General features: G+C 38.2%; 1 protein-coding gene across 8 annotated transcripts in view; it reads right to left on the reverse strand.

Moving 5' to 3' along the window:
- Positions 1–13,836, reverse strand: part of TRPM6 (transient receptor potential cation channel subfamily M member 6) — a 204,504-nt gene that overhangs the window by 69,995 nt on the left and 120,673 nt on the right. For all 8 annotated transcript variants that reach the window (XM_045042481.1, XM_045042483.1, XM_045042484.1 and 5 more), the window contains 5 exons: positions 13,040–13,192; positions 10,771–10,905; positions 9,039–9,319; positions 7,332–7,560; positions 2,715–2,867 (listed from right to left, as the gene is read on the reverse strand). In XM_045042481.1, the coding sequence (XP_044898416.1) occupies positions 2,715–2,867; positions 7,332–7,560; positions 9,039–9,319; positions 10,771–10,905; positions 13,040–13,192 (951 nt within the window). The remainder of the gene's footprint in view (positions 1–2,714; positions 2,868–7,331; positions 7,561–9,038; positions 9,320–10,770; positions 10,906–13,039; positions 13,193–13,836) is intronic.

The following is a 13,836-nucleotide window of genomic DNA, read 5'->3' on the forward strand; positions in this document are numbered from 1 at the left end:
TGGAGGCAGAATAATTTTCCTAATGGTCAGAGCATCTTGCTACTGTATCACATACATCCACGGGGTCTCCATTATCTACAGAAAAAATACCACATTCCCTCATAGGATATACAAGAGTCTCCATGATCTAGCCTCAATCTACTTTCCCAGCCATACCCACAAATATTTCCTCCTTGTCCCATATCCACTATAACCTGGACTCTAGCCAAGCCAAGGAACATACGATGTTTGACATATGCCTTGCAATTCCTGCCTCTGGGCCCCTACCTACTATCTGTCCTTCCACAGAAATGCTATTTCCACATAAGTCCATCTTAACCACTACCTCATTCATGAAGCTGCCACCAATCTCCAATCCTCACTGACTGACACCAGATGAGAAGAATCTTCTTCTAGGTAAGGCATTCTGCCATCTTGCTATAATTTGTTCCTAAGAAAGCTCCTGTCATCAAAAGTCATGCTTTCAAAGGGCTAGCAGCTAGACAGATTAAACTTCTGATGGCAAAGTTATTTTACTGTAGAGACTTCAGTAAGGACTTTTATAAAACCTCATGAAGCAGATGCAGTGGTTGAATCTACACAGCTTCAGAACAATGGCCTTCCTTTTCCTATTACCGGTGGTACTTTCGTTATATTCATTATCACCCACTATTACCACAAGGACAAACTACAAAGACCTGCTAAAAGAGCATCTACCTGTCTTCACTTTTCTCCCAAAATATAGAATACAAATTGTATTCTTCCACTAATCAAGCATATTATATTCAATCAGCATTGTGAAATCTTACCGTCTCATCAAATGCCGACTCTCTGCTTAGCAAAATTCCAAACACAAAGCAGGTAATCAAAAACTATTGCTCTAGTTAAATTCATAGACAAGAGAACATTGTTACTATGATTATAATCCATTCAGAACAGGGCAAATTTGAAACATTTTTTAAAAAATGCTTTAAATTGAATAATGCTGAGGTATCGCAGGTACTCTGCCTGATTATAAGCCCCATGGTGGCAGAAGCCACCATGCAGTGTCCCCAGAATATTGTATCTTATCTGGCACATGGGAGGTGGCCATTAAATATTAATTTAATTGATAAATTGATATGGCCATGTCCAAAGCATCCAGGTGGGCAATTGTTATAAACAGAACCACTACAGTACAGCCAAAGTTTAATTTTTCAGGGAATTGTGAGAACGTACCATATTTTTCAATGTTAAGAGCACAGTTAATTGCCACTTAAGGAAGGACTTCCTACTCTAAAAGTTCCCCTTTGAGAATGACTACTTAGTGGAATGCTCCAGCTATCTACAATGCCTTAAGTGTTTGTGGGAGCTTAGCTTTCCGTGAAACCTGTAAGAGCCAAAAGTGAAGTTACATCCGCTTGCAAAGTACTATTTGCTACCAACCGCCAACATATTTATACACCTGTTTATAGATAAGTAGGTGGGTGAATGGATGGATGGATAGATAGATAGATAGATAAATAGATAGATAGGTAGATAAGCAGCTTTCTCCATTGTTCACTTCAATAAACTAACTCAGTGTGAACATATAAATGAGCAAATTCAAACAAAATATCTCACATATGAAGACTTCATTCTATTTCTAAAGGTGTTAAGCCAACACTGCATTTCTTATCTTCCCTTAAAAAAACACTTGAAATGGTCTGTGCTTAGTAACCATATCACCTAGCCAGTACAGTCACAATTGCGACAACTTGATTAGCCCAGCTTGGCAAGATAATTGCTCATGCATTCCACAGAGGTTAGAATGCACCTGTCATCTTATACTCTGAGAACCCCAGATAAAACATCAGTCTTAGCAAAGTGAGGATGGAAGGAAGGGAGAGAGGGTAGAGGAGACGAATACATATATACCCAAACAGGCATGAGAGTCAAAATATTTAACAACTGATCTGATAGGGGCATTAACCAATTAGAATGGACGCTCACCCAATCAAAACAGACGTCAGCCATACCCGCTAATTATAATTATTTTGAATTTAATACTTATTGAATACATTTTTAGATACTATAACAAATACTTCACAAGTGCAAAAGCATATCCAAAAAAGATGCTAACTAAAGATGCTTCATTAAAATATTAAGTACCACAGAAGACGGTCACTGCACCTACAGTAATAAGTTTATAAGAAATGATCCAAGTTGAGACAAAAAAGCAAAAAATACGTACACAGACAGAATAATGGGGACTTTCCAATGAAGACAGGTTGCAAGAGCAGTAGCTCAAGTTACTCAGGAAAGCATATACAGCTGGGAACTCATGTAAAATTAGTTGGTCACTGGATATAACGAATGTAAAAAAAACTGTGCAGTGAAACAGTAAAGATAATGCAAATTCTAAACCTGCATCTTAACAAATAAAGATTTTTAAGATATGAGGCATTCCTCATTGTAACTTTAGAGAAACAGTAACTCTATTTATTCTACTTGTCACAAGGGAAAATGAAAAGTGAAGCAGCCATCAAGGCAGAATAAAGACTTTATTTCCCAAAGAAATGGGATATTTTGCTTAATCATATATGGGGGTTAATTAGACATATCATACATGCTATGCCTGATCATAGATAATATGACTAAGATTGTTAAATAAGTTGTTTCCTAAACAAATTTTGGGAATGTGTACATTTGTGCAGGTGTATGAAAATGTGTACGAATGCATATGAAAGCTTAGTTCCTGGGGATATTGTACTAACCGTATAAGCACTTTCTTTGGCATTGCTGGCGTTCTGGTCACCATAATACCACGCAAACTGGAAGTCCTGGGATTGGGGAACATGTGACATCTCTGCTTTGCTTTTAAATTCCAATGACAAAATGGTGGGTGGAAAAAGAATACTTATGATGATCTTTGAAAGAAAATAAAGCAAAATAAACAGTAAGAGTTACACAAGTCACAAGTATTAGCCAAGTAACAAAATGAAGATTTTCACGTACATATAGTGTCAGACCTATCCCCAATTCAGTTGATAACCTGATTCGACATGTACTTGTTGACTCAATTCCAATTCTAGCAGTGTCTCTCTCAGAAATACTCATAAATACAAGTGCATGTGTATAGGGATGATTGTTGCAGCGTTATGTGTAATAGCAAAAAACCTATGTCAACCTGGGGTACCTGGGTGGCTCAGTCAGTTGAGCGTCTAACTCTTGATTTTGGCTCAGGTCATGATTTCACGATTTGTGGGATCAAGCCCCGTGTCGAGCTCTACACTGACAGTACAGAGTTTTCTTGGGATTCTCTCTCTCCCTACCTCGCTCTGCCCCCTCTCCCCTGTCAAGTAAATAAATAAACTTAAAAAAACGTCTATGTCAACCTAAATATCCATCTCCAAAGGGAGGATAGCTGGTGTAGGACAACCTAAGAGTGGAATATTATGCAATCATTAAAAAGATAAAGGCAATTTTTAATATAATGAAAAGATATCCAAGTTATATTGTTATGTGAATAAAAGCAAACTATATAATAACATATATAGTGTGCTCCCATTACTGTGCAAAAAGAAAATTAAAAATTAAAGAAGATATGTACATACACATATATGCATTTAAAGGCTTAAAAATATGTATATTACACTGTAATTATTTATCCATAGGAGCAGGCAGTAAGAAGTATTATTTTTCAGTAAGCATGAGCATATTGCTTTCATAACCTTTTAATGCCATTAAGTAGTTATCCCGTAAAACACATTAAAATGTATTCATATTATGAAATCAAGGATATAAAAACATACCAAGTGCCACCTTCTGGTAGATTCACCTCACATCCTACACAAATATTTTCTTTGCCAGTAAATCCCAAGGAAGGTATACATCCAGATACCCATAGTTCCTTCATTATTATTGCTATTATTCATGTAATTATGGGCTATTCAAAAGATTTTTTTATTAAAAAGATTATTTTATGTTCAATTTATATGGCTTTTAAGAATAAATAGTGTAGGAGATTTACTAAATGTTGTACAACTCAACTTCTTGAGCACTACTTTTCTTTCAAGCTAAAATCAGGCCTTAGTTCTCTGGGACTCGGTGAACAAAAATACAATTAACCCTGACTGCACACCATTCATGATTAAATAAACTGAAGTCATATCCTGGTCAACTTTCACTGCTGAAATGAGTTTTTGTTGTATTTTAAAGCCTGATCTCCTATAAGAAGTTTTTCAGGACCGTCCCAGTTTTGACAGGGTTTTGTTTGTGTGAACAGTATATGCTTTCTCTTCAGATGTGGAACCCAAAATACACACAGTCTTCTAGGTCTGGAAACATCATAGTTACCAGGCACAATGATGACATTACACTAATTAATTCCTAACCCACTTCCTGAAAAGACTCCACTTGTCCCTTGCAGGACAACTGCCTCATGAAACACTACTCAAGGATAGCGATATCCCATTCCCAAGGGATCAGTTGGAGCCTATCACCCTATAAGTATTTAAATGAGTTTTCTCTTCCACCACACCCTATAAGGTCTTCCTCCAGTCTTCATGCACTTGGAATTAGTCTAACCAGGACACCTTACAATTATTTGCAAATGTGTTCTCAAAACTCACAAGCCAAACACTGAGGAATCAGGATCTACACAGGGAGAGCAATTTCCTGCAGCTCAGAGATTTTAAGTAGCTAATTCAGACTTCTTTCTCGACTCACTGTGTTTTGGGGCAAAACATTTAGTCTTTTTTCACTTAGGTCTCTTTGTTGATACAAGGTATATGAGGAGCAAAATGTTATTAAGTTCTCAGTAAAACGGATTTCTAGTAAACTAAACTATGTACAGGACACAGCCATGGGGAAAATTACTGCTCAAACTTGCAGCCAACTTACCCCATCTCATTCTCTACACATTTAAAAACAGTTATTGCCAGAGATTGTGTAGCTAGAGGTGGAACCATTCATGTCTCTTCTTCATCATTTCCAAAGTTGAAATCAAAACAGATCAAAGGAGAACTTCTAGAAACAGCTGTTATTTATCTAATATTTTTAAAAGACGAATCTATGTGAAATAAGTTTTGATTCAATTTCTCTTATTTTTGCAATCTCATTGGTGGAATTGAAATGTGCAAGTTCTTTTATTTATTTTATATATTATGGCTTTTATTTCTTTGTGCTTTCTATAGTGTGTCCAACAAAAACATATTTTTAAGAAAGTCGTCCTATTTGGGACACAAATTTTTAAGAACTGCAGGAAAAATAAAATAATATACAGTCTTAATGTATCTCTTAATTCTCATGCTTTATCCCTTTTAATTCAGTTTTTATAAGCATAGGTACTTTATAAGCTTGACCATAACCTAAAGCTTTAGATTTGATGTCAAAAGTCTAATGTTTTTAGTAGTTAACTAAATTACTCTTGATAATTCAAGATGAGAGGTGAGGCCAAACTGTAATGGGTAGAAGAATCTGGAAATGGGTGAACAAATGTGTTTCAGGGAAGCTTTATAAAATAAGCATTTAAGAGACACCTGGCTGGCTCAGTCAGTTAAGTGTCCTACTCTTGAATCTCGGCTCAGGTCATAAACTCCCAGTTGGTGAGATAGAGCCCCACGTCAGGCTCTGCACTGACAGTGTGGAGCCTGCCTGGGTTCCCTCTGTCCCTCTCTCTCCCCATGCATGGAGTATGGAGTATGCAGTATGGGGGTCATGGAGTATGACCCCCATTCATACTCATTCTCTCCATCTCTCAAAACAAATAAATAAACTTTAAAAAAAATAAAATAAGCATTATTCCCTAAAGCATCACATTGGATGAAGAGAACAGAAATTGTTGATTTTATTTAGTTTATTATTGGTTAATATTCTTAAGATGAAAAAAATTTCACTAAAAAGGCTCATTTAGTTCTGTTATAATTATCAGAGGTAATGGAGTTTACTAAGAATGAAATCTTGTATGGGAATGCAAGCTGGTGCAGCCACTCTGGAAAACAGTATGGACATTCCTCAAAAAACTAAAAATAGAACTATCCTAGGACCCAGCAATTGCACTACTAGGCGTTTATCCATGGGATACAGGTGCGGTGTTTCAAAGGGACACATGCACCCCCATGTTTGTAGCAGCACAATCAACAATAGCCAAAGTATGGAAAGAGCCCAAATGTCCATCAATGGATGAATGGATAAAGAAGATGTGGTACATATATACAACGGAGTATTACTTGGCAATCAAAAAGAGTGAAATCTTGCCACTTGCAACTACGTGGATGGAACTGGAGGGTATCGTGCTAAGTGAAATTAGTCAGAGAAAGACAAAAATCATATGACTTCACTCATATGAGGACTTTAAGAGACAACACAGATGAACATAAGGGAAGGGAAGCAAAAATAATATAAAAACAGGGAGGGGGCAAAACAGAAGAGACTCATAAATCTGGAGAACAAACTGAAGGTTACTGGAGGGGTTGTGGGAGAGAGGATGGGCTAAATGGGTAAGGGGCGCTAAGGAATCTACTCCTGAAATCATTGTCGCACCATATGCTAACTAATTTGGATGTAAAATTTTAAAAAATAAAAAAATAAAAATAAAAAAAAAAGAGAATGAAATCTTGTATATGTTTGTATATGCTTCCAACTTCTAACCACCTTCACAAGAGAATGCCTTTTGATGGACAGAGTTGGTACAATCATCCCCATTTTTAAAAAAGAAACCAGGAGATAAAGTAGTGTTAGAGGCTCCCCTGGGAAGATCCCGGCTCATCTGTGAGAGCCAAAGATACTAACTGGCTTTCCTGAATATACTCTTCCACAACAAGGGAAAAATGAAGTCTAGAATACAGACCTTCAGAGTAAACCAATATTAAATTCTATACAGCAAGTAAATACATCTTTTTTTTTTAAAGTATACTTATTTATTTGGAGAGAGAGAGAATGAATGAGCAGGGGAGGGGCAAGAAGAGAGGGAGAGAGAGAAACCCAAGCACTGACAGCACAGAGCCCCATCGTGGGGCTCCATCCCATGAACTATGAGGCCATGACCTGAGCCAAAATCAAGAGTTGGATGCTTAACCAACTGGGCCACCCAGGCACCCCAAATACACCTTTTTCTTTCAAGTACAGCTGACCCACAAGGTTACATTAGTTTCGGCTTGAGACCTCTATACTTGCACTGTGCTCCCCACAAGTGTAGCTACCGTCTGTCTCCACACAACACGACCACAGCACCACCGACCACATTCCTTGTGCTGTGCCATTCATCCCTGTGGCTTACTCATTCCATAACTAGAAGCCTGTGCCTGCCTCTCCCCTTCACCCATTTTGCCCATCCCCCCAGCCTCCTCCCCTTTGGCAACCACCAGCGCATTCTCTGTGAGTCAATGTACCTTTAGCCAAGCATGTTTCCTCATTTTCAGGCGCCCAGTCCACATGTCTGTCAGCAGCATCTGGGTGCAAGTATGTGAAACGAAGGGCCGCAACCTTCCAGACACGGCCAGTTTCAGACAGGTGGAATCGCTCCAGTTCTTGAGTTCGTAGGTCAGCAGTTTCATGGCCATTCTTTCATTCTGCTTGAATGCCTTCTCCAACACATCCAGGGCAAGCTGGCCAAACTGTCTGTAATGACACACAGTTAGTGGCCAAAAAAAAAAAAAAAAAAAAAAAAAAAATGCAGGTGAGAGTCCCAGTAACATTCAAAACGATGAGAGAGGAGACTCAGGAAAGACCGATGCAAAAGAATGAACAGCAACAGAATAACCTCAGATTGCAGAAGCTATTTGAAAGTGATTGCTGCTCAGATGAACGGTTCTCCCTTTCCAGAATTTGGTTTACACCAGGCATGGCTGAGCTATCTATTCATGGGGAGAAGCCTGTCTACACTACAAACCAGGCTATATATAGCTTGGTTTGGGGCTCTCTGACAAGACCTAATAAAGAAATTTTTTAAAGAAAAGACTGTTCAATACTGAACTAGCGATTAAGGAAAATCATGGGGTCACCCTTTTTTTCCTTAACATTTTAGAAAATAAATAGATGACTTGAGTAAGAAGCTAGACTTGGAGACATTTTGGGGGATGTTGTTTACTCTAAGAAGCAGACCCTGCTATTCTCTTGGAATCTTTTTTTTTTATTATTTTTAAAGACTGTGTATATATTTTGAGAGAGAGAATAGGGGATGGGCAGAGAGAGAGGGAAAGAGAGAGAATCCCAAGCAGGCTCCGAGCTGTCAGAACAGAGCCTGACTCAGGGCTCAAATTGAGCCTTCCAGGTGCCCCTCTCTGGAACTTTTATTTTATTTTATTTTATTTTATTTTATTTTATTTTATTTTATTTTAAGTTTATTTATTTATTTTGAGAGAGAAAGAGAAAGAGCGAGCAGGAGAGGGGCAGAAAGAGAGGGAGAGAGAGAATCCCAAGCAGGCTCCATGCTGTCAGCACAGAGCCCAATGTGGGACTCAAACCCACAAACTGTGAGATCATGACCTGAGCCAAAATCAAAAGTCTGACACTTAATCGACTGAGCTATCCAGGCGCTCCTCTCTGAAACTTAAAAGTCACAATTACACATTAGTTTCCATTAACTCTAGCCCCTCTTCTTTCCTCACTATTATAATGCTTCAGTAATAAAAAAAAAAATCAAAACTATTTCTAACTTTTCTATCTTTTGCCATCATGCTCTGGTTCTTTGACACATAACACATTTATTTGTTTTCCTGCCTGAAAGGTACTACGAGTAAACAACAAGTTTTCACTTAACTTAGTATCAAAGAGTTTGAGAGTTCAAAATCATTAACTGAACATTCTATGTGAGGAAACTAGAGTCCTCAAATCTGGCCAACTAATCACCCAATTAGTAAACAGCTGGACTAAGACCAAAACCCAGCTCTCCTAATTTGAGGACCAACTCTCGACTCTCTTCTGCTTGTTCCGCAGAGCACCCTGAAATACCTAAAGACCCTTATTTACAGGAGAGCCCAGGAAATGCACGGCAACAAGTCCATGCGTCTTACAAGTTCTAAGTTGAGGGAGATAAAAGTGTCTAACCATTCTAAGAACTGTCGATGTTTAGTATGAAGTGAAGAGAGAACTCCTACTTTGAGTAATTTTTCAACTCTTCTGAGGCATCATCCACCATGTTGCTCTCCTTAGCTTCATGGGCCATGGCTCGGTAGAGTTTACAAGCAATCACTGCCTTGACCGTGGCCTCCTCTCCGTGCTGCCAGAAGAACATGGCCATCTTCTGTCTTTTCATTAGCACAGCCCAAACCAATAGGTCATTGTAAGGGTAAATAAAGCCAGTAGACTCAGGGTCATCTGATATATTTTGCTCTTCTTTTGACTTCTTCCTTGATTTATGAAGGACTACAGACTTTTCCTGTTGGAAAATAAAATATAAATGGAGTCCCAAATACTCAGATGCATGATATTTGACCTAATGAAACATATCAGGTATCCTAAGAATATTTTTTAAATCATTGACAAGAGATGGAAATAACAATGGAACTTTATAAACGAGAAATCAAAATTTTGGTCTTTTAGGTGATCTATTTCTCATTGTGTCTGACAGATCCAGGGGCCAGAAGCTGAGATACCTTGTGTTTATTTAGCACAACTTAAAACACTATGCCTTTGGGATAGACCCAATAATTATATGACAATTTTTAATTTCTCCAGAAAATAGGTCAAAATAACATACTGGATAAATGAGAACTATTCAATTACTCTAACCCTACTTTATAAATCAATTCATTATCTTTCCCTTAGAAAAATGTCACTAGTATTGACAACATGTATCCAAACTGATCGGTTTTAAGTTTCCTTTCCTTTAATCTGATTATATTCCTCTAGTAATAGTAATATGTAATAATGAAATACTATTCTCTACCTGGTAAGCTAACACTTTACAGCCCATCAGAAATGCCACTCCCCAACTCCCCCATGTGCTTCTATATCACTATGTGCATATTTCAATTTCAATATTTATCATGCTGCAATACTATATTACTTCGGGGAGAGTGGGATCATTTCTCAGTCATCTTTATATCTTCTGCACCCATCTGCATCCCAAATTCCACCAAGCACCCAAAGTAATGCCTGTTAAATAACAAGATTCAATGATCATTCTTTTTGATAAAAGGGGATAAGAGAGAAAATTATAAGCTTCCTCTATTTCTATAAATAAAAGGAATTTGTATTCATTGATGGTGATCAAGGGTAATTTTATAAACTATCCATTCATCCTAGGAGCTATGGAAAGCAAACCTCTTTGAGCCAACATAGGAATCGTGTATACAGAAACTTGAGCAAAAGCATGTAGCCCTGAGGAAAGTGAACTAAGGGAATGCGAGGAGCGGTGGAATAGCAACTTTGCTCACAGCGCTCAGTTGTTGGAAGATGGCGGTGGCACCCATCTTCCTATGGTACTTGCAAATGGTCTATTGGTGCCTCCCCGTCTCCAACTTTAAATGAAGAAATGGTCTAATCTGCAGGAACAATTTTATTTTCAAGTCTAAAAGTAAATAAGTAGTGGGGCACCTGGCTGATCTCAGGGTTGTGAGTTCAAACCTCACATTGGGCAGAGAGATTACTTTTAAAAAAAAGTTTCAGGGGCGTCTGGGTGGCTCAGTTGGTTGAGTGTCCAACTCTTGATCTCAGCTCAGGTCGTGATTCCAGGGTCATGGGATCCAGTCCGTGTCAGGCTCTGTGCTGAGTGTGGAGCCTGCTTGGGATTCTTTCTTTCTCTTTCTCTTTCTCTCTCTCTCCCTCTCTCTCTAAAAAATTAAAAAAAAAATTTTTTTTTAATTTCTAAAACTAAGTAAGTGGTACCTTGAATTTGTAAGGCTGGGCAGTTCTAATGAACTGGGAGTGCAGAGTGCTTTCTGCGGATTCCTTTCTATTTCCTGAGGGACGTCTTCGGTGCAGAGGGGGCTGGGAACGGCTTTCAGCAAAACTGGTCACTTGCTGGCATACGTTATTTTGTTTTTCAAACAAAACAAAAAGGGAAATGAATATTAATATGGTGACAATGAACATTTCATTTCTAGACAGTAATGAAAACAAAATATTATATTGTATCAGGTATCCTACCAAGTATCCAATGGTTCTGTCTCTAGCCCATAATTAGAATTAATTACTCACCCCACAAAAGCCTCTCATGATCACCTCCTTATTAAGCACACTGTTATTTCCTAATGTCTGAGAGAACATGCTCTTTTGTTCCCTATTATATATCTGCATTCCTTCTCTATGTGGAAATTCCATTAAAAATCAATGGATGTTCTATACCTGGAACGCGTTCAGAAGAGGCAATAAAGATTCACAGTTCTGATAAGAGAAAGTTCCCACTCACAAACAACTCCAAGGTTAAGTTAGAAAGTTATGGAACTTCTCCAGATATTATGAATCACCACTGCAATTCCAGTGATTAGACCCAATAACAACATAATTTGTTGCTTATCAGCATGAAGCTTTCATCAATGAGAAACCAAAAGAAGCATTCTTAAAGGGGCTGATACAAACTATGGCCTTTGAGCTACTTTATCTATCTATCTATCTATCTATCTATTTAAGTTTACATTCTACAGATATAAATTAGAGAAGTGATGGGATCTGGACTTCTAAAAAAATACTCAAATTATTATCATTATCATTGTGATACAGAATTAATAGCATTGTCAGTAGTAATCATAATGACTATTATTATTCATACTCTATACCCTCCATACACTAGGAATATGTGCTTTCGGGTGTTACTTTATTTAACCCTTTTGATGAATTTATGAAAGAGATGTTCTATTATTATTCCCATTTTATAGATAAGGAAAATGACACACAGAAAGGTTAAGTTTCTCACTCAAGATTTCACATGGAGCAAAACTAATCCTCTGTCCCAAATCTCTCTGACTCCAAACCATGTGTTTGTAAGTGCTACAATCTAACTTACCATCAGAATTTACTAATAACTCTACTCCTTCACCAGAAAACAGTCAGAGAAATGGGTAGTAATTTCATACCATTTCAAAAGAAAAAAACCACTAGGGGTACTTGCCTAGCAAGTTCCCCACTGGGCTACAGCGAGGCCACAGTCAGTCCTCATACCTGTCCCAGGGAACCTCACAGCAAGGAATACTTAGTTCAAGTGAAGGAGCTCATATGTCAAGTGCATCCCTATGCCTTTGAAATCTCAGGGAAGATTATTTTCTCTGTGAGATTTGAGTTTCTTTTTGTTTTACTCTTTTATTTCTTGCAGACAAGTTGGGCTTTCACTTTACCTGATTCTTTATAAATAAAGGTGGCCTCATATTCTGGACTCTTCCTGTGAGCCCACCCCAAACCTCCTTTCTAGTCTCATCCTGCACAACCTGTCAGCACGGCACCAGCAGCAAAGGCCTCCTTGCCACTGCAGAAACATATCCTCGTGTCCACAGCACTGTGCCTGTCACTGCCCCAGAATGCCCCGGACCACCTTTTCTAACACTTCCGTTAACCTCTGAAAAGGAAGGCTCTCTTCAGTCTACCGGTTAATAACAGTGATTTCAAGAAACCAGCAATGTTTTCTCTGCTAATCAACCAGGCAGCAACTCTAACTTTGCATTCCTAGACTTTCGAAAACATGATGGAAAATAAAGTATGTACAGTGTGTGTTTTTACCTAGTACATTCTGCATGCATTTTCCAATATAACCCTTACACACCTGTGCCAAGATTGTGGTTTCCAGACTACGGACTACTAGGAGTTCAGAGATGTAAGCCCAGTAAGCTTTTCCCTTCTATACTTTCAAAAGGAGAGAAAAGAACTGGTCATCCCCCCCTCAAATCTTTCTCAACACATTGCTTCTATGGCAGTACATCACCTATTGTATCCTGTTCCATACTATGGCTAGTTATTCATAAATCTGTTTCCTCTGAGAGTTTCTAAACTCCTGATCTTTATGTCCAACCTAGACCAGCACTGTCATTGACGCGTAGCAGAGACTCAGTGAATGTCCATAAACACAGATGTCCGTTTTAGAAGCTATTCCCATCTGAGCTTCCGAAGCCATTTTTCGAAACGTGTAACTCCTAGTTATCATCCCCAATTTTACTCAAGTACTTACCAATTGTGGCACCTTACGTTTCCTGTAGAGGTTGTTGTAGAGGGCTCTGAAACTTTTTCTAGTGTAGCTGCTGCGATAAGCTCCACCAATGAGGTATTCGATGACCAATCCAATGTCGATCAGTGTTATTCTGTAGCCTGAGAGAAGGGCATGCTGAAACAAAACCATGTAATGGACTGTAACTTTCAGTGCCTTTTTTTGGTCTGGTTTGCCATCTGTTAGAACATAACCCAGTCAACTGCAAAGAGGCAGACTCACGCTTTTCAATCATCTTTACAAATTGATCGATTAATGTGACCAACTATTGATACAGTCTGCTTGTTCAGATGGAAAAACGAATTTGGCCTTAATGTGTTTTAGTTTCACAGACATCAAATGTGTGCTTATATTTGCTCATTCAACTCTCTTTTTTTCTCTCTCTTTCATGAATACACATACTTTATAATAAAATACAGTTAAATATAGTATAAAAGATTGTTTTTAATGGGAAATTATGGATCTACTATAACAGAAGTCAAATCACTGGAGGATATCACCAAAATGTGCCATTTTGACATATTATTTTGAATAAAAGTTACTTAAGAGACAGCCTGTGCCAGAAAACGCTCAGACTGACCCTGTCCCCTTGAAAGCAGGAAATAACTCTCCCTGTAAAAGGTACCCTCCCTGTACCACGAGATAAAGAGACATCCTTTTCACCAGAGATGAGAAATTTAGAGTGGAGAAGGCTGAATAGACAACCTTGTTACTTTTTACTAATTTACTCCCCCTGCCAAATTCTGTTTAGAACTCCTTAC

Source organism: Felis catus, chromosome D4, assembly GCF_018350175.1.
Source record: "Felis catus isolate Fca126 chromosome D4, F.catus_Fca126_mat1.0, whole genome shotgun sequence".
In the NCBI taxonomy this organism is placed as follows: domain Eukaryota; kingdom Metazoa; phylum Chordata; class Mammalia; order Carnivora; family Felidae; genus Felis; species Felis catus.